The sequence below is a fragment of the Micromys minutus genome, assembly GCF_963924665.1.
Source record: "Micromys minutus genome assembly, chromosome: 21".
Classification (NCBI taxonomy): domain Eukaryota; kingdom Metazoa; phylum Chordata; class Mammalia; order Rodentia; family Muridae; genus Micromys; species Micromys minutus.
In genome coordinates, this window is record NC_137956.1 from 38,272,340 (window position 1) to 38,298,956 (window position 26,617).

General features: G+C 50.7%; 1 protein-coding gene across 3 annotated transcripts in view; it reads left to right on the top strand.

Moving 5' to 3' along the window:
* CACNA2D2 (calcium voltage-gated channel auxiliary subunit alpha2delta 2) overlaps positions 1–26,617 on the top strand; it is a gene marked incomplete at its 5' end in the record, with an annotated part of 126,317 nt that overhangs the window by 52,779 nt on the left and 46,921 nt on the right. For all 3 annotated transcript variants that reach the window (XM_080934001.1, XM_080934002.1, XM_080934003.1), the window contains one exon: positions 11,371–11,487. In XM_080934001.1, coding sequence (XP_080790127.1) covers positions 11,371–11,487 — 117 coding nt within the window. The remainder of the gene's footprint in view (positions 1–11,370; positions 11,488–26,617) is intronic.

Here is a 26,617-nt window from a genome sequence, read left to right on the forward strand (position 1 = left end):
TTAGAAAGGCTATGTGTGATGAGAGAGTCCCTCTAGGTTTGTGCCCCCAGTGTGTGTGTGTGTCCTGAATGTACTCATGCCCCCAAAGTGTACCTGTCCTCGGCATAATCTTTGGTATGTGCAAAAGGCCCCAGTATCTAGGTTTCTTTATGCTTTCAACTTGTTCTGCGGAAGATGTAAAGGCACTTACAAGAGACATAAAACTCAAGAAGAGCTATAAACTGAGAGTAGGAAAGAGAGAAATGTGAAAAACGGAGCTGAGAAATACTGACAGAGGAAGTAAGCATAGTGGCTCAGGTGTGAGTGTTCCTTGTATCAGGTGTGGGTGCTCCTTGTACCAGGTGTGAGTGCTCCTTGTATCAGGTGTGGGTGCTCCTTGTATCAGGTGTGGGTGCTCCTTGTATCAGGTGTGAGTGCTCCTTGTACCAGGTGTGGGTGCTCCTTGTTCCAGGTGTGGGTGCTCCTTGTATCAGGTGTGAGTGCTCCTTGTACCAGGTGTGGGTGCTCCTTGTTTCAGGTGTGGGTGCTCCTTGTACCAGGTGTGGGTGCTCCTTGAATCAGGTGTGGGTGCTCCTTGTATCAGGTGTGGGTGCTCCTTGTTTCAGGTGTGGGTGCTCCTTGTTCCAGGTGTGGGTGCTCCTTGTACCAGGTGTGGGTGCTCCTTGTACCAGGTGTGGGTGCTCCTTGTTCCAGGTGTGGGTGCTCCTTGTATTAGACATGAGTATTCCTTATACACTCATTAACCCCCTTCACATGGGCAGAGTCAGCTTGGCTCTGGGGCCCAGTGTCTTATTGCTACCTCAGATTCAAGCCATGTGATCAACCTGCATCAGGGACTTGGGGGGCAAGCCCAGCGTCTCCTAGGACCCAGCTCACAGGCCACTGTTGGCTATGCTGAGTCTTTACTCCTGCCAGGTTCCACACATCATTAGGAGGCTCTCCAGTGGTGTACTCCACAGGGGGACTTGGGGCTGCGACCTTTGGGTATCCCTGGCCCTCTGGAAGCTTCAAAGCTCCACTGCTTAAAACATTGCTTGCATTTTAAGGTGGCTTCGGGACACCTTTTGAGGTATGGATGAAAGACCGGCAGAGCCTTACCCAGGCCTCGAGCTGTCAGTGACGGGCGTCCTCTGTGAGTCTAAACACAAGATATAAGCAGGATCTGTAAATGGTTCTCCAGGTGCTGGGTGTGAATGAGGAGGTAAAGCCGATAGTGTGACAGTCTCGGGTGTGTGTGCTTTTCTTCCCTTAATTTTTAATCATTTTTGTGTGTATGGGTGTTTTGTCCATATTTATGTTGGTGTACCATGTGAGTGCTTTGTGCCTGTGGAGGCCAGAAGAGGCTAGCAGATCTCCTGGAATTGGAGTTACAGATAGTTAAAGCTTCCACGAGAGTGCTAGGAATTGAAGCTGGGTCTTCTGCAAGAGCAGCAAATGCTTAGAAATCTCTCCATCCCCAGCAGGTGTGTTTGAAGCTGTCTATGGGGATAGGTGTGAGACAAAAGCACTTGAATGGCCTTACCTCAGAGGGACCTCCTGACACAGTGTGAGAAGCCACAACCACCAAGGCTTAGTGCCATCTCTGCCTTCAAGCCCCACTGTTACTATGTGAAGAGCTCATGTTTTCACAAAGTCAGCCAGCTCCAAGACCCTGGCATTCTCCTCTCATTACAAAGGCTGTAACAGATGTAGTCACTGTTTGGTGACAAGTCTTAGCAATAAAGGATAGCCTTGGAGACCAGAAAGTTGCTCCTTGGAGGTTAACCTGTGCAAAGAAGGTACCCAGGGCTTTGGAAAGAGACCTCACACAAAGCCTCCAGAACCCTACATTCTGACCATCAGTCAGTCTATGAGGAATGTTCAGAGCAGCCAGGCTGGGGGAAATGGATGTCCCTCTTGAAGAGTGGGGCTGGAATTCAAACTCATGTGTCTAAACATTCTAGGGCATCGGTATGAGGGATGGGGAGATTTTACCTTTGGACAGACTCTGACCCCTGTGGCACCTCAGTTTCTTCATCTTTGGGACAACAAAGCAGCCAGTCTGTCACCAGTTATGATGGAGTATGAACAAGGAAGCCTAACGAGGGAACTCTCTTCGAGCAAGGTTTGTTTCTAACCACTCTGGAGTCCCTAAGGGACCAGCCCCAGCCCCTGTGCCACCACAAAGCCCTCTGCTGGATTATCCCAGTGAAATGGAGGTCATGCAGGGGCAGAGGAAACAGGCTCTATTCTTTGCTCTCTGGCTTCTAGAACCATGCTTCAGGCCAAACCTCCAACCCATCTCATTTGAGAGTTTACAGGGTAAATTTTTGCTCACTTTAGGGGATGAGAAATGGGCATCTCCCATGAGATCTGTATAGCCAAGGGGCTTCTCAAAGCCGTCATTTTGAATGAGGTCACATCTCGAATCTATGAAATAATTAGAAGGCTCCCCAGCCCGGCCAAGAGCACATTGAGCATCTGATCCCAGACCCTGTCCAGCATTCTGCTCCTAAGAGGTCATAGAGGGGCCTCACTCCACTCCATTTTATAGACACCCTCAAGAATGAGGCAGAGAAGAGAAAGGGTTAAAGAGACGAGGCAGCAAGGCAGCCATGGGGCCTGACTGCCTCTCTGCTAGGGCTGTCAGTGGAAGAAAGCTCATTGCTTCCTCTGAGGGCAAGGTCCTCATGCAGAGACAAGCTGAAGCAGGGTCACGCAAGTAAATGAGGGTGTACAGAGCAGACCTGACTCATCTGGCAGCCGAGAGAATGGCAATCTGCCCAGGGGCTAGCAAGGATGATGGTTCAGAGAAGCCCCCTTCCGTAGAGGCTTCCTTTAGAATTTCCAGACAATATATCTGGCTCCCAGATCCTTGCTTTCCTCAGCTGTAGGATGGGAGTAGTAACCGAGGGTTTTTTAAGGAGACCTAGGGTTATACACTGAGCCCTGTGGAGCTGTACAGAGGACCTTGTCACTACTGCCACTGTCCTTCTGTGGCTGATATGATTCCCGTGGGAAGAAAATACGAGCCAACTGGATGGGAAGGCAGTGGGAGAGAGTGCAGCCAGGGTGGGTGGCGAGGGGCCACAGATGCCGACACAAACAATCTGTCTCTCATAAACATGGGCACCCACACCAGCCGGCCGCCACCCGCGACTTCTACGAGTTGGGAAAGTGCGGGTGTGTTTACTCACACTCCCCCGTGCCAGCTGCTATGCTGGGCACAGCTTCGCTCCCAGCTGCCTCGACAGCCGGCAGCTCCCAGCTCAGGGAGGGGAGTGTGAGCAGGGCCCCTGCATCCTGCCTACAGTTTGGTTCACCTCGGGCTTGAATGGTTGATATTTTCCCAAGTCAAATGTGGAAGACAGGGTGTTGAGAGTCTCCTTAGCAGTTGGTCATATGACTGGGCTGGGTCAGAGCTGTTTTTCCGGCTGTTAAAGCTCCATCTGGAGTTTCAGGGGACCCCTGTACTGAGTTGAAATGACAGGTGGGCCTCCAGTGGGGTTCTAATCCACCCCTGCTATCTTCTTGGCATCTCAGCACACTTCCAACAGAAAGGTGCATGCTGCAGTCGGTGCAGTAAGTGTATGCATAGGCTCTGTTGTTGGGCCCATGTCCTGGGGATGCTGAAGAATGTGTGTTTCAGGTTCTCCATTCTGTGAACATGATCTAGGCAGTGGTCCTGGCAGAAAGACATATCTGCTCAGCCCTTGAGGTTGGGTAAATATTCATGGTGAGGGTGTTCCCATAACACATACCTCCAGGCCCAGTGGAGAATTTTGAGTCAAAGAGTGGTGGGAACTTGGGGATAAAGGCTCAGGGGTGCTACCCAGAACCTCCTTAGCAGGCATTAAGTGGCTCATACTGGAGCTATTGCTTGTAATCTTGGATATACGTCATGAGTGGCTTTGGCCAATTAGAATTTGGCATTGAAGCCGGGCAGTGATGGTTCCCACCTTTAATCCCAGCACAAAGGAGGCAGAGGTAATCAGGATTTCTCAGTTCAAGGGCAACCTGGTCTATAAGAGCAAGCAAGTTCCAGGAGAGCCAAGGCTACACAAATAAACCCTGTGTTGAAAAATCCAGAAAAACAAAAGAATTTGGTATTGAAATACACTAAGGTCTACTCTCTCCCCATTCCACATGGACTGGGCCTTTTGGGAGGGATTGGTATCTCTTTAGTTAGGAGAGCTGTAATTCCTCTCTCAGTGCTGGAGAGATGCCTAGGTGGTTAAGCGTACTTGTTGCTCTTTCAGAGGACCTAGGTTCTATTCTCAGCACCCATGTGACAGTTTACTATCATCTGTGACTCTAGTTCCAGGGGGTCACTCTCCTTCTGGCCTCTGTGAACACACACATGGTGCACAGACATACATGCAAATAAAACACCATACACATAAAACAAAAATAATTATTTTTTTCTAAGTTTCTTTCATACCTTGCCTGTCCCAGAACATCCCCTCAGTATAAAGAGAGCCAGAATGTAGGTAAAATTTAGTCACACGCTTGAGTGTCACATAGGCATATGGCCATGGGAATATGTTATCTAATTATAGTACCCTGGAGCCAAGCCACCGTGTTGGGTGATTCTGTGTGATCCCTTAGCCTCCTTGACTTGCATTAGTTCTTATGGCAGGAAACTTGTTGTTCACTGAACAATGAATGTTTCCAGGATTTGGGAATCTTGGATGTAAGAAAGTTTCTTTAATTTTCCTGATGTATGTTTGTCTGTTCTCAGTAACTTTAGGAATGCTGGAGAAAGGACCTTTTATTTTGGAACTTGGCGGTGGAAACCAAGACTTTTCCCACAGGAGACACAGGCTTCAGTAGATAATCAGGTTTACCAAGGCTTTAAAATCAGGGTAGAACGGAAGTGCGGTAAATACCTACAATCACAGGGCCTGGGAGGCTAAAGTAACAAGACCCTTAGTTAGAGGCCAGCCTGTGCTACAAAGTAGCAAGGATCCTGTCTCAAAAAAGAAACAAACTGAAAAGAAATCCCTTTGGAAATCCACTTGTTTCAGAGAAGCAAAGACAGGCCACACCCAGGAATGGGCTTGGCTTCCTCTCTCCATGTGTAGGGTAGGACTTACAGGGAGAGGGACCTCCTAAGAGCCACCTTAGGGACATTTTCTCAGTCTGGTCCCAACCTGGCTGGGATGATTTTTTTTTTTTTTTTTTTTGGCTTATTGTTTTGTGTTGGGTTTTGTGTCTTTTGAAAAACAAGAGATTGAGCCTTTTTATGACATGGATTTTACAGCGTAACGAGGCAGCGTAATTTCCCATTCTCAGCAGCAAGTGCACTTTTTACACTAATTGCATAATTAGACATAATGTACTAATTGCAGTAATGGATGACAGTCAACTAAACTTTAACTTTAAAAACAGGGAGGCGTTGCTGGGGGTGGTTGGAGGGACTTTATTCCCCCCTCCTTGAGTTTTGTGGAGGGGATGGGGGAGTTTGCCTATGAAAGCTCTTAGCAGCTGCCTCTTAGGGCCCAAACCAGAGAGCCACTGGGCCCTTCTCCCCTGCCCAGGCTCACACAGAGTATGTCACCAATGTGGCATGCCCCCTTGGGAATGTGGACTGTGTAGGTAGGGCAGGGCCAAGAAAGGTCTCACCTATGACAGAAAGTCCCCCTGTATGCAGGACTGGATTGTAATGCTCTGGCTACATCTGCCTGTGATCCCTTTTAGGCAGTGTTCCCCAGGCAATTTCTACTCACTTGTGAGCAGTGTGACAACCAATGTCACAGTATACAAACCCTGATTGTGACAATACACCATATATGGCTGACCCATCATGGAACCAACCCACCATGGAATGGTGGCAGTTGACAGCTGTGAGCAAGTGAGGAAGCCTGGTGTATGGTGCATGCTGGTGCCCAGGCACTGACTGTGTTCTGAGGGCTCTAGTGACCCCTTGCTCTTGCCCGACTATCAGTTCTGTCCCTGGCAACTGAAGCTGCCTGGGGAGTTCTCAGTCACAGAAACAACCTAGTGCAGAACACCCTGCATTAGAGTGTTGGTGTACCTAGTGGGGAGCACCCTCTTAGTCCCAGTAAGGTGGGGCCTGTACCAGATCTGACTTAGGTGCTTGTGTGGGAAAGAACTGCAGGTGCCTGGCCATGCATCTCTCTTCCCAGTCAATGGTGATTAGTGGGTTGTCCTGACTCTTGAGGATAGGAGCCTGGTTAAGCAGCCTACTGGGGGTGAGGCCAGGGGCTTCATTCTGGCTCTGAGTGCCTGGCTTAGGGGTCTTGAACTGGTCACAGCCTCCTCTCCACTCTTCTACCCTCCTTGTTACTCTTGGGCCATCTATGACTTTCACTATGGCTTCCCTAATTGTCTAGCACAGCACAGTCTGGCAGTCAACACTGATCCTTGGTGGCAGACTCCAGGAGCTATCTGCAGTCCACTTCTTGCCCTCCTCATTAGGAGCATGGATGCATGAGGGACTGTGTAGTTAAGACACCCACCTTACCTGTTTTATGTCAGACACCAAGAGGTATGGTAGGAGAAGGTTTAGGGAACATCTGCTCATCCGAGGAGAGCAGACTCCGAATGGGGGCTGGGATGCGGGAGCATCTAGCTGGGCCCCACGCTGAGCCTGGGCCTTTGAGGAGACAAACAGAAGCGAGGCAAGCCTGCATCAAATCTTTCTTGTTCCATTTTCTTTCTGATTTAATTTTCCAGAGATTAGGGCCCGTTCACCTTCACTGCGGAGAAGCCTCGAGAGTATGCCTGTTTTCACTCCCAGGGTTATGTGGTTGGTTAGAGGATTCAGCTAAGTCTGCCAGTCCTCTGCCTCCTCCCTTCTGGAGTGGCTGGCTTCCCACCTGCCCCCAGCTCTTCAGTATCATCGCGTCTGCCCTGAGCTCCTTTCTGGCTGGTCAAACTCCCAGTTTATCCCTTCAAGCCTTCATGCCCCCTTTCTCAAAAGTCTTACCTTCAAGTTTAGAGATAGATGTAGAGGACAGAACTGAAAAGTACCCTGAGGCAAGGGTTTTGGATCAGATGGGCCCTGTTCAGCTAGAAAAGCTCTACCATGGGGCTTCACCTCTCTCTGGCTGTTGAATGGGAATGAAAAGAATGGACTGTCTTCCAGGAGCTATCATGAACCATTGAGGTCAAGTATGCAAAGCACTTGCCCCAGTGTAAGCCAATGGCCTTCTTCCTTTCTTTTCCCTCCTCTCTCTCTCTTCTCAACCTTCTCACCCTGGGCAGGTTAGTAGCTGGCTCAGGTCTGGGCCCCACTGTCGCCAGCTTTCTGGGACTTTATAAAGTACCCCTGATGGAATCTGACCCTGCCACTTGTCCTGAGGTCTTTTGTCTCCTGTGGCAGCTTTTCGAATGTTGCTGGTGTTTGGAGCTGAGGACTCTTTCTGTCCTGCAAGCGTTCAAGTTTCCCAGCCAAGGTTCTGCAACTTCACTTTTCATTTACGTAGTCACTCTGGGAAGCAAGAGGTTGGGCAGAGGGTTTGGAACCCACAAAGGGACCACAAAGCTAGCATGGGTGCCCTAAAGGGAAGAAGGTACCCTTACTGAGTCATGACTATAGGTAGGGACTAAGAAGATGTCTCATAAGCACAAGGACCCGAGGTTAAACTCTAGCAGCTTTGTAAACATTGGGAACACTTGTAGAGGCTAGAGGATCCCTAGGACTAGCTGACTAGCCAGTCTAGTCAAATCAGTGAGTTCCAGGTAGAGTAAGAGACATTCCCCGCCTCCAAAAATGGTGAAGAGCCATTGAAATGCCACCTGATGTCGGCCTCCAGTCTCCACGTGTACATATTTGTGCATCATGCAAACACATTTTTATTGGAAGTACGTGGTAGAGAGTGGTAGAGGCTCATGATATGAGGGACTCTGTGCAACCCCATAAATTGTCCCTCCTGCCTTAACCATTCCTGCTTTCCTTCAGGCCCTCTGCCACTGTCTCCTTCCCTCCCCCATGTGCCTACATGGCTCTGTCTCCCTCCCATGTCCCAGTAACTTCCTTCCATCTCCTGTGGGATGAAGCCTCTTGCTCCACTAACATGGATGGCTTAGAGGTGCAGTAGCCTGGGTACCCACTGATCCTTTGTTCAAATCAAACCAGCTATTGGGGTAAAGGTGAGGATCACTGAAGCAGCGTTGCCATGGGAACTAATTGTGTGTGTGTGTGTGTGTGTGTTCCCAAATACTTCTGGGACAAGGAAACCAGCAGGCATGTGGTCTTGCTGTGGTTGATGCCTTGCACCCTGAGCCCTGGCCTTTTTGCCATGTCCCAGCTGGTCCTAAGACCAGGGGCTGGTGTTGGTGGGAAGCTAGCTAGCAGGGTCCAAGAAGTGCACTTTCTCTGGGCTCCCTCCTGGGTCCATGCTGGAAATCAGCTCCCTGGACCACATCAATGTAGAGATGACCTATCTCCTGGGGAGGAGCACCTGCTGAACTGTGCCATCTGGATCTCCCATGGGGCTCAGGACTGAGCTCAGAGCCTTTGCAGGGAACAGAGGAACTGGAACAGGCCCAAAGGAATGTTAAAAGTATGAGACACCAGGGACCTGCCATCCAGTTCTACGTATCAGGTGTTCATTTGGGAATAGAAACTGGCTGGGCTGCCAGCTTGAGCAGCCACTAGGATTCTGTCTTCATTTCACCAGAAACCCCTTACAATCCGTTTCCTCACTCTAGACAGGATTAGAGCTCATGGGAAGACACAGCAACCGGCATAGCATGGCTTCAAGGCCTGCTAGCAATAGTCCAAAGAGACCTCAGATGCAGTCACCAGGGATGGGCAGCAGAAGGATCTCATGAAAGGCCCTTGGGTTGAAGTGGAATGTGAGAAAGCCTGGCAGAGGCACACAGGGCTCTGTGAGCTCTCAAATCTTCGAGCAGAGGTGGAGGGATGAAACCCATGTCCCAAAGCTCTGCCCTTAAACATGGAATCGGGTGTCTGCCTTTGTTGAGTGTCCTCTGCACACAGACGTGGTGCTTGGGGGGACAGCAAAAGAGCTAGCTGTCTCTGTGTGCTATCAGTGGCTCCCTGGTGTCTGGACTCTGCTGTTATCACCTCCAGGGCAGGGAGTGAGGTGTTGGGGAAAATGACAGAGTGGCTGAGGGAGAGAGTTGAGGGTGTGGGGCCAGACTTGGGTAAAACTCAGGAGAAAGGTTGGCTAACCAGGAATGCAAGCTGATGTCTTTCAGCAGGCTTATCTAGCAGAAGAGTGGGGGCAGGGCAGGGCGGGACTGAAACTACTCCCTCAGCCCTGGTGATAGTAAATGGTGGTGGTGGTGGTGGTGGGCAAGGACACAGAGGACCATAGACACAAGCCGTGCTGATGTTTGTTGGCTTTTAAGGACTCCCATTCTCACAAATATATCAAACACTGGGGATTCAGAACCGGAGACTTTTAAAAGAACCTCAGCCTCCCACAGCTTTGTGTCACCTGTTGGGACCTTGGACTGTGGCCCTGACACCAGATCTCTTCCTGCTCCTAGTCCTAACCCAGTAGCTATGGAGACGTCAAAGTGTATCCTAAGCCTGAGAAAGGGGTTCCCAGGCTTTTCAAAAAGACACACATAGTCTGCAGGAGACCAGTGCAGCCCAGCCTCCGAGCCTAGGAATGACCTTGACAACCAAATCGGAAGTGTTGGCCCTGATGAAGCCAGGCAGCTGCGCCCCCTGCTGGCACACATAGGCTGGGTGCTGCTTCAGCTGTGTAGCCCAGACCATGGCTGCAATACAGCCAGACTATGCTCCAACACAGGGAATGGGAGGTGTTTTAAGCCTCCAAACCTGAAAGGGAAAACATCAGGGAGGATAGAGCATGTGGCTTTGTCACTCAGTCCTTTGTCCAGAATTGTGTTCTTTTGTCCAGTTCTCGGTTGCCCTAATGTAGGGTCCCGGCTCTCTGCTTGCCTTTCCTTTGCCTCCATCATGGAGGACCATCTGAGGACCTTGGTCCAGAGGCTGAGCATGGGTTCTATGGAACAACCTGCCCTGGTGTCCACTCAGAGCCTCGCTCCTCTCTGGCGGCACAACCAGGCCCTGCCACTCACCCCCTAATTGCCACAGCTCTGTAGGAAGGAGCGACTTCATCACAAATTATTTTGTTCTAAGAGAAGGACAAAAAGAAAAGAGAAGCAGAGAGGGATGGGGATGGCGGAGGAGAAGATTGCCTGAGCCTGCTTTCTGTGTTGCTTTAACCCTTGCATTGCCAGGCACTAGGCAGACGGCAGGGCTGATGCTCTGGCAGCCCCCAGCCCTTCCTCCTGTCAGATGGCAGAGTCCTTATCTCTTCATGTCTTCTGTCATTCTCGACCTTATCGCTCCCTGCCTGCCTGTCTCTCATCGGGTGACTCTGTCACCTTCTTATTGCCCACCACCACCAGTTTCTCCTGTCTCCACGCACCCCCTACTTCTGCATAGCCTGCTGGTAAGGCTCTGTCATGGTAGCCGAGCCTATGATCTCTCGTGGTGAAGGAGCCAACATGGGGTCCAGATTTCCTGGAATTGTTTGAATGGGAGCACGGACCAGGCATAGAATGAATACATACATATGCACGCACATACCTAAGACCCCGAGCATAAGCGAAGATACCAGCAGAAATCTGCCTCTGGGATTCACATACAGGCTCCCAGCCTGCATCTAGAGGACCCAGCCTCACCCATCCCAAAGCTGGCATGTGCACACAGGTGGCAGCGTCAGGCCACATCACATACTAACCATCAATTTACACCAACACATGCATGTGTACTGAGACTGTGCCTCCTAAGGAGGAAGAAGGGGCAGATTAATTCTCTCTACCTGGTCTCCATCAATATTCTGTGCCTTGGATGGCAGAGGAGCCCCCAGGGGCTCCTAGAACTCTCCATCGTTTCTGCAAATGGCCTAGGGCAACACCCACAAAAACCCACAACACCTGAGGCTATGTGGGGGAGCAGCTATGAGTATGCACACGGAAGAGATATGCTTGTGAATATGTACATATATGGACATGTGTGGGTGTGAGAACATCCTCGTGTTGGGATGTGGTTCATGATGTGCTCTTCAGCTCTACCTTGCTCACCACACACCCGCCTTCTGCCTCCCATTGGCTGTCCTTCTCTGCTGCTGCTCATAGCACACAGTGGGCTCATCACGGCTCCTGAGGCCCGGACAGGGCAAACGTCCCATCAACCACCGACACTGACTAGCCCACACTGGACCCTCAACCCAGATGCAAGCTATAGAGCCCAGGCCTGTGTTCCCCTCCCCTGAGATCATGAAGGCCTGGACTCTGTGCTTGTTGGGAACAAAACCGGTGTCCTACAGGGATAGAAGCTGGACTGAGGTAAGCATGCAGCGAGCAGATGAGTGATGGAGCGCTCTGACCTCACCCTTAACCTCTGCTTCCTTCTAGATCTACAAGGACAATCGGAACCTGTTTGATGTGCAAGAGAATGAACCACAGAAATTGGTGGAGAAGGTGGCAGGGGACATTGAGAGCCTGCTGGACAGGAAGGTCCAGGCCCTGAAGGTAGGCCAGTGTGTTGGGAACTTGAGAACATTAAGGGAAGGCAGGGCAGAGTGGCCTTGACTGAAGGCAGTGCTCCAACCCTCACTCTCACAGAGCACTTGAATCTCTGAATTCCAGCTGGAAAATCAGCAGCAGGCTGTGCCTATGGGGCTGTGGGCAGCCGTGACAGTTGTAATTGGGTTTGGCTGCATGTGATGTGACCTGGCAGACCTAGGCTGCCTTGCCTCTCCCTCCTGCAGAGCCTGGCGTTTTCTCATTCCTCTTGGCCCCCTGCTTGTCTGTGGTTGGTGGACTGAGTACCAGGGCAGAACAGTGACTTGTTGGTAGAGTCTGCCACCAGATGGGCTGCAGGAGCTGGTGGGGAAGGGTATGGCACAGAGGCAGCTGCAGACGGAAGCGGGGGATGGGGGGCTGGAGTCCCTGCTCTACCCAGATCTTAAATATTTCTCTGTCTGTTCCGGGCCTCCGTCTTCCCATTTATACTCAGAGAGGTAGCAGCTCACAGGCACTGGGTTTTCATGCGTGGTAAGACCTGCCAGCTAGCCTGATAAAGCAATCAGACCTCTGCTCCCTCCAAGGACAGTAGGTGGGAAGAGTTCCTCAGGAACTACAGAGTCATTCATAAATGGGCAAAGAGGCATCCATTCTGCCCCTAGATCGGCAGCACTATTGTAGCTGCCCCAGCCCATGTAGAAGACAACATCTGGTTGAAAGGAAGGAAAGAAGGGAGGGAGAGAAAAAAGTTTCCATGTGCCCTACTATGTGGATAAACTCAAATGAATCCCACCAAGTGAAAGAAGTCAGTGACAAAGGCCATGTGTGTGATCCCATTTCTATGACGTATTTAGCAAACACATAAATATGGAAAACAAGCTTACTGATTGCCATGGGCTAGTGGGGGAAAGGGGGATAGGGCTGGTGAATACAGGGTTTCTTTTGATGGTAAAGAAAATTTCTAAATTTAGATTATGGTGGTCGTCGCATGACTCTAATTATACTAAGAACCACTGAGATGCGTGTTTAATATGACTGAATTTGCTGTCAATTAAATCTCAATAAAGCAACTTTTAAGAAATATTAGTACATCCATCCACAACTATGGCCAGGATCAAGTTGAGACAGCTAACATAGATCCTCCTTATCTAGACCCAATAGATAGAGTCTCCTTTTCCAGTAGCCAGACCCTGCTGGTTCTCACAGTTCCTTTGTCTTAAGTGACCTATGTGCATGAAAGAGAGCGGTGAGGTTGGCCTCTGAGTCTAGGGGAAATGGTTTCTAAGGATCTCTCTACGAATATGAACCCAGCAATCCCAGAGCTGTGCCTAGAAAGCCTAGTCTCATCTGATCTTTGGGATCTCCTGGTCACAGATATGGAGTGTCAGTTGGAATACAGACCGTCACAGGAGTCAAAAGTCTCTACCTACAAGTGTCAAGCCATGTCAAATCTACCCAGCCAGGACATCATACCCACCTCACCGCCTCTCCCAAATGTGTCCCCTTTCTGTTTCCTTGCCCCTCACTCATTCCAGCCCCTGTGTTTGCACACTGCTTCCTAGGTTTCCTGTCCCTTTCCCAGTTACAGAACATGCTGATTTCTTCAAACTTCTATTTTAGATAAGTATTTAGTATATAGCCTAGGCCGGCCCCAAACTCCCCCAATCTTCCTGCCTCTGCCTCATGAACATAGAATACCAAACCTGGCTTGCCAGCACAGAGTCCTTTCCTACCCCTTTATCCCAATACTACAGGAACAGCCAACTCTAACAACAGAAGAGGTTGCGGCATGGCCAGGGACCTGGAGTCTCCACCCAACTCTCATCCTGTACCCCACATACTTATCCCTGGATGAGAGACAGGACAGATATCTGCCTCCTCTCCACTAAATCAGCAGCATCAGCCCGTTCCCTGGTACACACTCAGTGACAAATGACACTCATCACTTGGTCCATCCATCATCAGATCCCATTACAGATGGTTGTGAGCCACCCTGTGGTTGCTGGGAATTGAACTCAGAACCTCTGGAAGAGCAGTCAGTGCTCTTAACCACTGAGCCATCTCTCTAGCCCTCCCCAGTATTCCTGAAGCATGCACTAAGGCTACAATCCTGTCCATCCAGCCCTGTCCTGGCCAGGGACTTCCTACTACAGCCTGATTCCAGGCTTACTGTATATCCCCAGAGGAGAGAAGGATTGCCTACCCCCCTGGTTCTAATTGTTCAAAGCCAGCTTTGAACTCGATTATGTTTTAAATTTGCTTTTAATCATGTTCTGATCCTTTTCTTCTTTCCTACATTTGTATGCAGCCTAGAGCACAATTGAGGGGAGGAGTTTGGGGGGTCTTGACCCTTATCCCCTCTTCCATTGTTCCTCCCTCCCAGGACCCCATCCAGTAATCCAATTTAAAATCCCTTGATCCAGTCTGGAATCTTAATTTGGGGCTTGCAAAGAGAGAACTAAGCAATGCTAGCCACAAGTTCACAGTATTGTTCTATTAGCATCGAGCAGATGTCTCTCAACCTAAAGTCAAGAGTCAGATAGAAACTGGCCAGATCAGGGCTTTACAAACACAAACACGGGCAAGCAGTGTCCCCAGGTCCAGGAACCATGCTGGTCTTTCTGCTTTGGGAACCCTGTCTTGAAACTTCAACTACCCAAAGAGATGAGGCCGTTGAGTCAGCGCTTTCTAGGGTCTTGAGTCCCAGAAGGCACAAGAAGGTGCCTGAGTTCCTGATACACCATGAGAACATGGGAAGAATTGAAGAACTGTTAGGTCCCCATCCTCTCAACTGAGTTCTTGGCACACAGCCTCTTTCTTGGAAAGGTCATTAATTCATTATTGTCCTGCCCTGCCCCCTCTGCCCAGTGTTGTCACCAATGTTTACTTGTGGTCAGTTATGTGGTAACCTCTGTGCTGGTGCTGAAGACGTGGTAGGGAAGGACATGTTCCTGTCCTCATGGGCCCACACCTTTCTTAGGCCTCAACTCCCTTCTCTGTGCCATTTGTGCCTGTCAGTCAGGAGACAATGGTAAGAGGCTTGCTCAAGTCACAGAGTCCAGAGCCACTTGTCAACATCAGGAGGCCATGTCTCAGAAACAAATTAAACCAAGGGCTTGAGGGTCCTTCCTGCCCAGTACCTCTGGTTCCAAACTCCAGGGGCTGTCATTCACAAAGGACAGCAAGTGTCCTCGAGTGCTATGTTACTTACCACCCATCCCTGACACCTTTGCTAGGTGGGCGCAGTGAGAGACAAGCCCACAGACAAAGCTAAGGGACTGTGGTTCACTGATTCTCAGAAATTGGGAAGGGTACTCAGGACATGGCACCTAGGTCAATGAGGTTACTGTGCACATCAGAGTGGAAACTGGCCGCTTGCTCCAAGACGTCCTTTTTCTTTGCCTTCAAACTCACAAACCGAGGACAGGGGCCTTGCTGGGACTCCTGAACCTAGAAACTCAGGCCACACAAACTGGCATTACATTCATATATGCCACCATTTTATGACCATGTAGCTTTAGCTGTCTACAAAAGACCAAGACTAGGGGAAAAGTGTAGGGGGATGTCAGTGTGGTGAGGTGGGAGGGCCTGGGTGGGTGGGTGGGGAGCACCCTCATAGAAGCAGGGGGAGGTGTGTGGAAGGGAGGGAAAATGGGGAAAAGGGGATAACATTTGAAATGTAAATTTAAAAATATCCAATAAAAGAAGAAAAAAAAAAAGATGAGGCACTGGCTTCCTCTGACAAGGCCTTGACCTGTGATGACCTAGTGACCTTGGACAAATCCCCATCCCCCTCACTTTCTTAGACAATGGGTGTTCCTCCCAAAGTCCCCTATAAGGCTTGTGTGGGTGGGGCAGAGGGAAGTGCAGCCCTTGGATCTGAGGGTTCTAGTGGGCAGCACCCCTGCCACCGTGGCCTCTGGAGAATTAGCGTCATTTAAAGAGTAAAATTAAAAACCCTTCTGTGCGCAGTCGCCCTGCTTTTGCCACTAATGGCCACTTAACCCAATTAAGCTGACGCATGTTGGCAGTGTGGCCCGGTCAGTTCAGGAATGGAGCTCTGAGCTGGGTGTTCAAAGGCAGGAGGTAAAGGCCAAGGGCTGGGGACAGGTTAGTTTCTCTGTCAGGAAGAGAAGTTCCTCCCAGTCTTGACTAGGTTGCTGCTTCCCTTCTAAAGCTTTGTCTAAAGCAGAGCCTCCCAGCACTAGAGGCCATCTTGAACTGGATCAGTCCTTGCTGTGGGGTAGCATCTTTGACCTCTGCCCACTAGATTCCGGTAGCACACTGCTCTAACAGTTGTGTGTCTCTGTTAGGAAACTACAGTCTGATGTTTCCTGGTCAGATGGCACAGGAGATGTGACAGTAATGAACAGAAGTCCCACAGGCAATGGGGCAGCGGGGACCTGAGAAATGTGCAAGATGCCATAAGGAAAGATTTCCTTTCTTCTAAAAGAGCAATAGGGAAGACTGCCTGGAAGAGGCAGCAAGGGATGATGGTTGGTTACTATGGCAGCGAGAGGCCAGTTCCCGATCCAGTAGTGCATTCATTGATGCGGGTTCAACAAACAGGTTGATCCTGGGAAATCCAGGCCAAGAGTCATCCACCAAGGCCTGGCCTCTAGCTTTGCACACACTTGTGGAACAGATATGTGGTTCTAGGTTCTGCTGGAACTCAGCTTCTGGGGTCAGACTCCAGTTCCGGAAGCTGAAATGGGCGCAGTGATGCTGGGCTGACAGGCAAGGGAGTCTGTAGCACCCTCTGCCTCCGCCCATCCCTCTCCGAGCAATTAAAAGGTGTTTATGTGGGGCTGGCAGTGGCTTCTGCCTCCCTTCCATTATGAACATTAAGAGATCTTGACCCTTCCACTTTCCCGCTCTTGAAAGGAGCTGCAGACACGTGGAGCCAATTAGGCGCACGCGTGGGCGCCAAGGGCGTGAGCCGCCTTCTCTCCCTGATTGCAGCGTTCACAGCTGATTATCTTCCCCTCACCCAAACAGCACTGCTTCCTGGCAAGGTGCCACCCAGAGGAGCCGGCTGGGGGCCCCTGGGGACAGGGGAAGGACTGGATTAGTAAATGGGCATCTATTGAATGTCTTTCATGTGTGGCTGGAAGGGAGAAGGGTAGGGGCAGGAACGGTGGTAGCAGAGGCCCAGGTAGCAATGAGGTTTCTTCTAAACCACCATTTAGGGATGGAAACCAGGGAAGGACCCTCAGGGGAGGTGACCTAAATGTGTGTAGAAGCTGATGGCCACTCGACACACACCCAAGCGTCCTTGTTCTTGGAGTCCAGCATGAGCAGGAGAAAGACGTTCCCAGTGGACGTGAGAGTGGAGCCCACCTCTCCTACTTTCCATCCAGGTTGGGTGGCCAGGAGATCCTGAGATCCTTCAAGACTCCATGCTGCCCTGGTGGAGCCAAGAGCTAGTCCCCCGGGTCGTTAGAAGGACCATGCAGGTGCAGTATATCTGGGGCATAGAGTCTTCCAGGGCCTCCTCACTCCTCGGCCTTCTACCCGCCCAGCTGACTCAGACCTGTAGGGCCTCTGGAAATGCCAGGTTGTCTGTTTGGATCTGATCCCCTCAGGACTGCAGTGGCCTTTGTGTGGCAGTCTGCTCACCTGGGACCTGTAGAGAAAAGGGCCACTGCCATTCTCCAGCATCTGCCAATCACAGGAAGGGGAAGAATCCCATCTACTTGGGTCCGCTCCTCTGAGACTGGTGGGGGCAGGGAGTCCTAGCTGGCAAACGGACAGATCCTAGGAGGTAGAGGAAAGGACCTACAGGTGCCACAGGGACAAACCAGACTAATTTAGGATCACAGAAGTGAGAAATTTAATTGATTTTTAATAGCATGTGGCCCTTTGTTCTGTAAGACAGGGTGGGGAGGGTAGCAGTGTGCCAGCCAGGCTGATCCTGGCCCTCTGGGCCCCAGATTTCAAGGAGACAGACAGTGACCTTTGGGGTGTCAGTGTGATTTGCCACCATGGGGCCAGAGAAGTCTAAGAGGACAGCCTGGAGGAGGGGGAAATTTAAACTGAGCCTTAGAAGACAGGCAGAATTGTCAAAGGCATAATGAAGGAATGCCCCAGCAATGTCTAGTCCAGCATTGCCCCAGTAAGGAGCATGAGCAGAGGGTGCAGCCTGTGCCTCAGTTTCCACTGCAAGGAAGAGGTAATGTGGCAGAGGTGAAGCTAGGGACAGGACTCACTGTCTGATATCTGGAGTGTACAACCTTAAGCATGGTCCGCTTTCCCAGCATGCTTTGGGAGCACTTTTACCCCATTTTCTAAGCTTCAAGCTGTGCAATTGGCAGTGCCTCCCTGGTGGACAGTGGCTGCCCATGGGAGAAAGGACTGGTACTAAAGTTGGTGTCACTGCCCTCGGGGTGGTAGACATAGGGGCAACGAGGAGAGCAGGGGACTGTGGCTTATCAAGAATACCCGGTGTTGAAGGTGCGTTGTTCGGATTCTGTTTAGTGGCTACTGAGACTTGCCCTGTTGCTTGCAGGCCCAGTACTAAGTCACCAGGGACATGGGCAGCGTGAATAGACAGACCTATGGGAGTCTGCTGACAGTGACAGTGTAGTGATCCGTGTCACAAAGTATAGAACCTATGGCTAAGCCTAGGGGACCCAGGAAGAGGAAGATTAACTAGGGACAAAGCAAGGAGAAGAAGGAAGGAACACAGATGTTCGGGGACCAGAAGTCGACCTTTACCCCCACCCTGCCCACCCTCACTCTTCTGGGGCCTTGACAAGGAACTCCTATTCCTAACTTGCATCTCCATGGTTCCCAATGTCCAGGCTACACAGGGCTTCCCACCTCCTGGCGTTCAGGAGGCTGGTCACAGCCGCTGGTCCTTTGTAGCAGCCTCCCTGTGTTTGCCCACTCAGTTCCTCAGCGGACGGGAGCTGTCCAGTGTCTGCTGGAGTCCAGCTATGGAGACATGAGGCCGTGTCCTCCCACCACCCGGGGACCGGAGCTCTGGCCTCTACCTGGCAGGATCAGGGTCAGTGAGCACTGGATGTGGACCCAGGCAGGTCCGCAGGAATGCCAAGTATAATGAGGCAGAGACCTGGAGCCGGGGAAGGCAGGCTCCCCTGTGCACAAGACCCTTCCTTCCTCCTGTGTGTCCCCAGTCATCAGGTCCAGCAGCATAAAAGAGGCCTAAGTGACCAGATGAATAGATGGGCAGTAAGGCAGAAACAAGACGAGGGACAGACAGAGACTCCGAGACTCTAGGAGGTCATGAACCAGGGAAGCTGATGTCCACACAGGAGCTGGATAAGCCTAACGCAGTGGAAATGAGCTGCTGCCCCAGGGAGGGTGCTGAGGCTTGTTCTCAGAGACAGTTGGGAACAGAGGACTAGAGAGCAATGAAGAAGTAGGTTTTCCAGCAGTGTCTTGGAAACAACTTGCTGGGAACAGTCCTCCAGGGAAGGACCAGAAGCCTGGGTTAAGAGGCAGGTGAGGTCACAAGTACAGCCCCGGCATAGCAGTGTCAGGGCATTCTGCTGACTCGTTCGGTTCATTCAGTTCATTTCTCTGCCTGGTTTCCTTATCTGCAAAATGGGTGTGAATCGCCCACCCAGTGGGTTTTCTGTCTGATCCCCTCTGGCTGAGACTCAGTAGAATTGTGCCCATGAAGACGCCTGGAGGAAGAGACTTGGGCTTTTCTGAACTTGCACTTGGGGGCCTAATAAGGAAGTTCTCTTCACTTTGAGATTCTTCAGAAAGGCGTCCCAGTTGCTTGGAAGCACAGAAAGGTGGCACTGAAGCCAAGGCTAGAGAAAAGAAGGCAGTTTGTGGGGCCTCCAAAGATTAATCCTGGGACTCACTGGGGGTGGGGGAGGAGACAATTCAACCATTCTGGGCCAGATTTGAAGCAAGCCTTATTAAATATTAAATATTGACCAAGAAATGGACTTTTGTCAGGACCATTCCCTGGAATTTCCCAGCTGAGTGGCCCCAAGACACATGCTGCAGGGGTTCTAAACATATAGGCCACTGTGCTTTCCCATGAAGCTGCTGTTATGCTAAAAAAACAAACAACAACAACAACAACAAAAGAAAAACTACAACTCCCAGGATTCCAGGAGATTACCTAGTTCTTGGGCAGGTAGGGCTTATAGATTAACTTGGGGTATTACATTGCCCCTCAGAGAGCAGGGGAAAAGATTCTGAAGGAGGAAAGGGCCTCAAGATAGTAGACAACCCAGCTGAGTCTCATTGGAACAGAGAAGCAGAGCTTGGTGCCTGTGCTCTGAAGTGAGTGGACAGTTAATCTCCAACACAGGAAGTGGGGGGCTCACGGGAAGTAGGGATACTCGAGGGAAAGGAAAGACCATCATGGGTATCAAGAGAGGGGTTGAAGGCCTACAGCCTCATGTGGAAGAAGGGAGGAAGCTTAGAATCAAGCGGAGCAGGACTGGATTGGCTGCAGTGGGGTAGGGAGGTAGGCGTCCGGGACACTTCCTGGTGCCGACATATAAAAGGTAGGAGATATTGGATGAGTGTGGGCTGCATGGGGAGACCAAACCCCCAAGAACCCAAAGGCATTGTCAGGAAGTGGGCACTTGTTGCCTTTCTCCTAGCCACCTTCCTCAAATGCTAGCTTGCCTCCTCACCAAGAGGCTTATGGGGTGTAGCAGTCAGATGCTCACGGGCAAGGGGCGGTGAGAACATAGACGCTCTCAGATCCCAGGGTCTTGTATAACTTTGCTGTGGATGCACACGGTCTTGCTTGCAGTTCACAGGGCTGGCAATCCTACTTGCTCCCAGAGCTGGGGGCCTCAGTTTTTAGATAGGCTACAGGGTCCTAGCCACTTGGGAGAATTGGAGCCAAGAGGTAAGCCACATTCTATGGTCAGTAGTGACAACCCAGATTTGTGAATATGGTCTAATTAGGAGGACCACTACCCCCCGTTCTCCAAACTTCAGACAGGAATCCCAAGCACAATGTGCTTTTCCTACCATTGGCCTGCACACCTGGGCTTCCTTTTATCCAAGATTCCTCTGCTAATCTCATCTCTCCGTGTGACTAATATGTAGTTCACTTCGAAACTATTACATCTGCCATATTTTCTGTTCACCTTTTTCTCTTCCAGGAAAGGATGGAAAGGGTTAGGGTAGAGAGACATCTCTACTTCTGGGTGTCGGGACATCTCATAGGTCAGCTTTGCAACCCCCCCCCCAAAGCAGTGATTTTCCCCATTAATACATTCCAGCCCCAGCCTGTAAGTAAATGGAAGTCAATGGGTTGGGCCTGGAGATGTCAGAACTCTTCCCATGCCAAGAAAAAGGACTACACAGACCTCACAGGGTCCCTTCCCAAGAGGATCCACCCATTTCATTCCTACCCAGACACTGCCCAACTGCAGGGTTCAGACTAGTAAAATACATGGCGGGGTGTCTCACCCAGGTCACAGCGTGTGAAAGATGAGGGTGTGGTAGGCAAAGTGGACGGAAGTAGGCAGAGATGATGGATGAGCTCTCAAGCAGGGAGCTGCTTGGAGCCATCGACTACGGACAAAATACATGTAGAACAGGGGCTGCATGTGCCTCGACCCTTAGCCAAACAGGACAGCCCCAGCCCAGCCTCATTGTCTTGGGATCAGAAATGTCTGGGGCTAGGCAGAGAGAACAGTTTAAAACCTTAGTTTAAGCTGATTGATTGTTGGTTAATTTTGTGTGAATATTATTTTAAAACAGGGTCTTCCTAGGTAACCCAGGCTGGCCTCCAAGTTGGTGATCCTTCTGCCTCAGCCTTCTGAGGGTTAGTAGTGTTAATGTGCTATCATGCCTGGCTTTAAGTTTTTAATCAGAACTGTCTGAGGTCGGCCATCAGAGCTGAGCCCCATGTACTCGTTCCCCTACTGAGTCTGTGCTGCACAGAGCCCGAGCTACTGGTGCTGTGCAGTGTACAAGGCACCGGAAGAACTGGTTGGAGCCTTAGCTGGCATGGCCTACTTTTCTGCTCCCTGCCCCCTTGTCTCCCCGCCTTTTCTTGCTGTGATTCCCTCGGGATGTGAATCCTTTTAAACTTTTAATTAAAAACATTCTCTTTTCTCCCTTCAAGGTTTACTTCCCTGTGATTTTCCTCTTAAAAGACAGGATGGGGGGAGGCGAGGAGTGGCGGTCAGGACTGTCTGGGTCTCCAGTGGTGGATCCTGGGGAACCAGGCCCTACCCCAAGGAGGCTGCGCTATCCCTTGCCATAGCTTCCCAACTCTGCCAGGGGACTCATTTCTAGTCATGTTCAAATGTGGAGCTTCTGGGGGCCTTGTGTGAGCCACCATTCCATCCTGCACAGTCATTCAGGGACACGGCATGTAACCATCAAACAGGGTTTCCCTGAGTAAAGGGGCCTCTGCTTCTCTGTGAAGTTGCTGTAGCTATGGTGGCCTCGGGGTCATATGTGAGTCCATGGGTTGCAAACTAAGCGAGTACTTACCAAGCCCAGGGCTGATACCAGGAGTCTCAAGGTCACCAGTGGAGGTCACCAAAGCATCACATGTCAAATTCCCAAGTCAGAGCTCGGGGGCACCGTTGTCAGATCTTGACTCACAAGATCAAGGCCCCAGGGATGCTGAAGATTCAGGTTCGTGAAATCAGGGAACCAAAGCAGAATATTTAATCACAAGACTTGAGGGGGCTAGTCCATGTTTTTCTCCAGGCAGGCGACCTGTTATAGTCTATGCTGACTCTAGAGGGGGACGCCACCATGTCTCCAGGCCCTGCTTCCCACTCGGAGTTGTTTAAAAGCTCTTCCTTGGGTCAAACCATACTTGTACTTGTGGGACCCTAAGCAGTTTCTTGGCCCCATCTCTAGAGAATCTTAGTAGATACTCTCTCCCAAAAGCTCTCCCTAGTCCAGGAAATGGAATTGAGTCTCCACCCCCATATTCCTAGTACTCCACACCTCTGCAGTTTGAATGGGTCCTAAACTCAGATTTGCCCTGAGATGCTCCCAATGGGTTATTTATCTCTTTGCCCTCAGGACAGAGGCTCTCCCAATATAAGTTCCTAGATGCCTAGGAACTCTGAATTCAAGCCAGGCAGGCTCCAGCCATGAGAGGAACAGAGGCCTTTAGGTGACCCCTTCCCTCTCCTACTCCCAGGCAGAAGCAGTGGCAATAGTCACAGCCAGAAGGTCCCAGAGAAGGGGCTAAGATGGAGGTGTCAGCCCTGTGTAGCTAGAAACACATGCACACAGGAACACACACACACGTATGCCAGCACACAAGTATGTATGTAGGCATACACATACTTGCCTTCTAGGCTGCCCTCAACATCCCTCCTGAGACACACTGCATGCCTCCTGCTTAGCAGACCTCCGAGAACACCCCCAGCTAGCCTGTGAGTGAATGCTAAAGGAATATCTCCACAGTAACAGGGAGTTAAAGAAACATGGGGACCATTTCAGAAAGGCAGAAAGCAAGCATGCCAGCAAATGCCTACAGTGCCAGAACTTCAGAGGTAGACGCAGAACAGTTAGAAGTTCAAAGTCATCCTCAACCATTTAGTGAATCTGAGGCTAGCCTGAGCTACTTATTTACTAATAAATCAATGAGCTAGGGAGATAGCTCAGTTGGTAAAATGCTTGGTGTGCAAGCATAAGAACCTAAGTCAGGACCCTGGCACCCATGTAAAAGGCCAGGCAAGGTGGCACACACCTGTAACCCCAGCATTAGGAAGGTGGAGACAGGAGGATCACTGGAACTGGCTGGCCAACCAATCTAGTTAATTGGTGGGCTCAGGTCTGATAAGAGATCTTATCTCAAAAAAATAAGGCAGAGCAGGGATTGGTAAAAACAGGCATCTCCTCACACTCCCACATACAAAGAAAACAAACCACAAGGGTAGGGAAGGGCACACAGTAGGGATTGTAGAGGTTGTGCAGAGTGAGATGACAGAGGGCAGTTGGAGCCTTGAACCTCAGACTCCGGACTGAGTCCAGGCATCGGAACCCTGGCAGCCTCTTTGGGAAGGCCAAGGTCACTCTTAAAGACTTGGTAAGTACCTACTGTGTGCCCATGTGGGCTGTCCAGACTTGCTGAGCCCCAGGCAGTACCTGCTTGTTCTACAGGTGTTCTAGGGATATAGAGTTATAGGAAAGGAGCCTGGGTGTCCCTTTTCTGGCCAGGAGAAACAAGAATATGGCCTTGCCTCTTGCAGTATAGCAGTATAGGCTCTTCTGGAGGAGGCATTAATTCCCAGCCCAAGATGGCAGTGTTCTTCTTCCCACTGTAGCAGATTGCAGTCTTCCCTAAACCCCATTATGACAGGCTCCACTAATTTATTCATTGCCCAAGTGTGCTAGAAAAGTCTAGAGAGCTGGGAGAGGCAAGCAAAAAGCACTGTTCAGCTCCTTCGAGGTTCCTGCTGCAGCAACCCGACATTGGACAAGGCTCCAGGTAAACTTGGTTGGGCACCACATATACATAGATAAATCCAGTCTCCATTTCCAGTAGCCTCCAGATCCCACCACCAGCCCCAGCATCCCTTCTGCCTTCCTAGACATCTTGCCTCCCATGGTGCATTCCTTTAGCCCCATCTTCTCTTCTCGTTCCTCTCCAAGCCCCTCTACCTTCCAGAGAGGTTTCTAGATTTGTATTAATAGCACATGACATTTCCGGCCAAGGAGCTCTCAAAGGAGGGTCCTGCCCTCAATCTCAAGAGGCCCAACCATGGCCTAAGGAAGGACAAAAAAGAACCAGGTCCCAGCCAAGGTGAGAGAATCTGGTCTAAGGCTGGGGCTGTAGCACCATTGTAAGGGGCTTATCTAGAATGCCTGAGGTCCCATATTCAGTCTCCAGCACTGGGGTGGGGGTGAGGGACTGGTTCAGAATGAGCTGTGTCTGTAGCTGACAAGGGGAAAATGAGGGGGACTGAGCTGAAGAGGCCTGGGTATTATATTAGTTAGAGAGAAATGGCGTTCTGGGCAAAAGGATAAGAATATGAAAATGTATCACAATACACAGACATTCAATGTCCCCTGTCTCGTGCATGTCTAGGCAGCCAAGGCCCTTCTATCCATCCATTCATTTGTTTATTTAAGAAGAAATAGTTACTGGGCCCTGAGACCATTGTGATTGAAAGGGGAAAAAAATACCCCTGCTTCCCACAGTTGGCTGTTGGGAAAATAGCAGGACGGAAAAGTTCAGTCCTGCGAGAGCTTGCTGACTTACAGGCACTTCACAAGCCCTGAGCGAAGGTCTGATAGAGACGTGTAGAGCCCTAAGAGGGTCTAGCAAGGTCTGGGCCCTGTTTCTAGCAGTTTGTCCTTACTTGGTCTTTGGTAGCTCACTTTCAGAGGTTCTCGTACATGGGAAGGCCCATGGCAACCCAAGTGTATACCCTTCATTATGAAAATGCCAGAACTTCAGCCCTGGGCCTGAGACTCAAGTCTCTGGCACTCCTGTAACAGGAGTATAATCCTGTTGGCGAGGCTTTTCCACATCCAAATCCTGCCTCTCTGCACAGCACCCCCTACAGCCCAAAGGTTGAATTGCAAGCCTGAGAGGTTCATTTTGGAGTAGAACCAGACCAGGCTAGACCGGTGAAGCGTGTGTCTTTTTTTCAAGCCAGTAAGTACAACTAGGGACCCAGGGCATCCCTGGCCCTCTATGTACCCCCATAGAGTGGCAACCTGATTTCTAGTTTGTCTGTCATACTGGGCAGCTGTGAAAGTGGGGGGTGCTGGCTCCTATGCCCTGTACTCCTCAGAAGACCTTTCTGTTTAGAGGGGCACAGAGCTTGCTACCTTGTGTGGTGGACCAATGACTGGCTTTCCCTCCTCCTCAGTGGCCCTGAAGCCATCCGTCACTTACAAATTCTCTTCATTTCTAAATAAAATGATTTGTTAATTTGAGTGAGTGATCGCCACTCGTCCAAGCCTCTTTGCAGGCCCAGGAACAGCTTGTGGGCTCCCGGAGCCCCGCGCCGCAGGCCTGGCGCAGACTTGCAGGGGTTGTTTTCGATTTAAATGTGAATTGAATGAGGAGAAAAATGTTTCTCTTGGCAATTCCATAGGAGCTCGCTCTTCTGACAGATGTTGGAGTTTATTATCCCATCGGGCTTGCGTTTTGTCGAGCAGAATTGCTAATTATTTCAGAGGCCCGGCCACAGCCAAAGAAGGAGAGGAGGTGGCAGGCGTGGCTTCGGGCGGAGTCTGTTGATGGGCAGGTGCTGAGACAAGAGGCCCCTGCGGGTCCTCCTTGAATCTGGAGACGTGTTGGATTAAGACCTACCCTGCCCACCCCTTGGTTTCCGTTCTGTGTGGTACTATAGAGAAACAGCAAGGCCTTTTGTGCCCGCACTGCCTTGAGCCTATAGCAAAGACTCTAGAAGGTCACATTTGGGGTACGAATTGCTTGTGTTTAGTGAGTCCACGGGTGGCAGGTGGAGGGTGGGGGGAGGTGTGTATATCTTTGGAAGCACAGCCCTGTGCAAGCCTGAGGGGATTTAGTATGCCTGAGTGCTGTTTCAAGTCACACAGCCTGGTGTGGTCTTGTGAATCTGGTATATATTTGTGAGGCATGGGCCTCGAGGTATACTACTTCTGTTACTGTAAGGGGAAGGAGGCCTTGGAAGATATATGGCCATAGTGGATGAGACTTTAGGAGGACTAGGCCAGTTAACAGCCATGGCACCATTCAGATGCCGCAGAGAACCCCAGATTCCGATGAGGAAACTGAATTAGGAGGTGGGTTTTGAGGTAGAAACCTCTGGACCATTTCTAATCTGGGCCTGAGCCTCACTGTGACTGTACACAGCTGGGGTCTGAATCCACTGAATTGTCTCTTACACTAGTGGAATGGGGGCGTGACAGTTCCCTTCTGACACTAGGAGTGGGGGCGTGGCAATTCCCTATGGTAGCCCCTTCCTCCCCCCTCCCCCAGCCTCCATCCTGAGCCTCCAGACAATAGACTGACTCTCCCAGCTCTACCAGCTCAGGGATCTGACCCAGTCCCCACCCCACCCCCCACCGGATCCTTACCCTCTTCCCACCCCATACCCTGAAGCTCAGGCCCAACTAAAGCTCAGCTTCCTAGCTTTACCATAAAGGCGACAGCAGCTGGGCAGGATTTTATAACCCTAATTAACACAAGATTCCCTGGGGTCTCAGCTCTAGA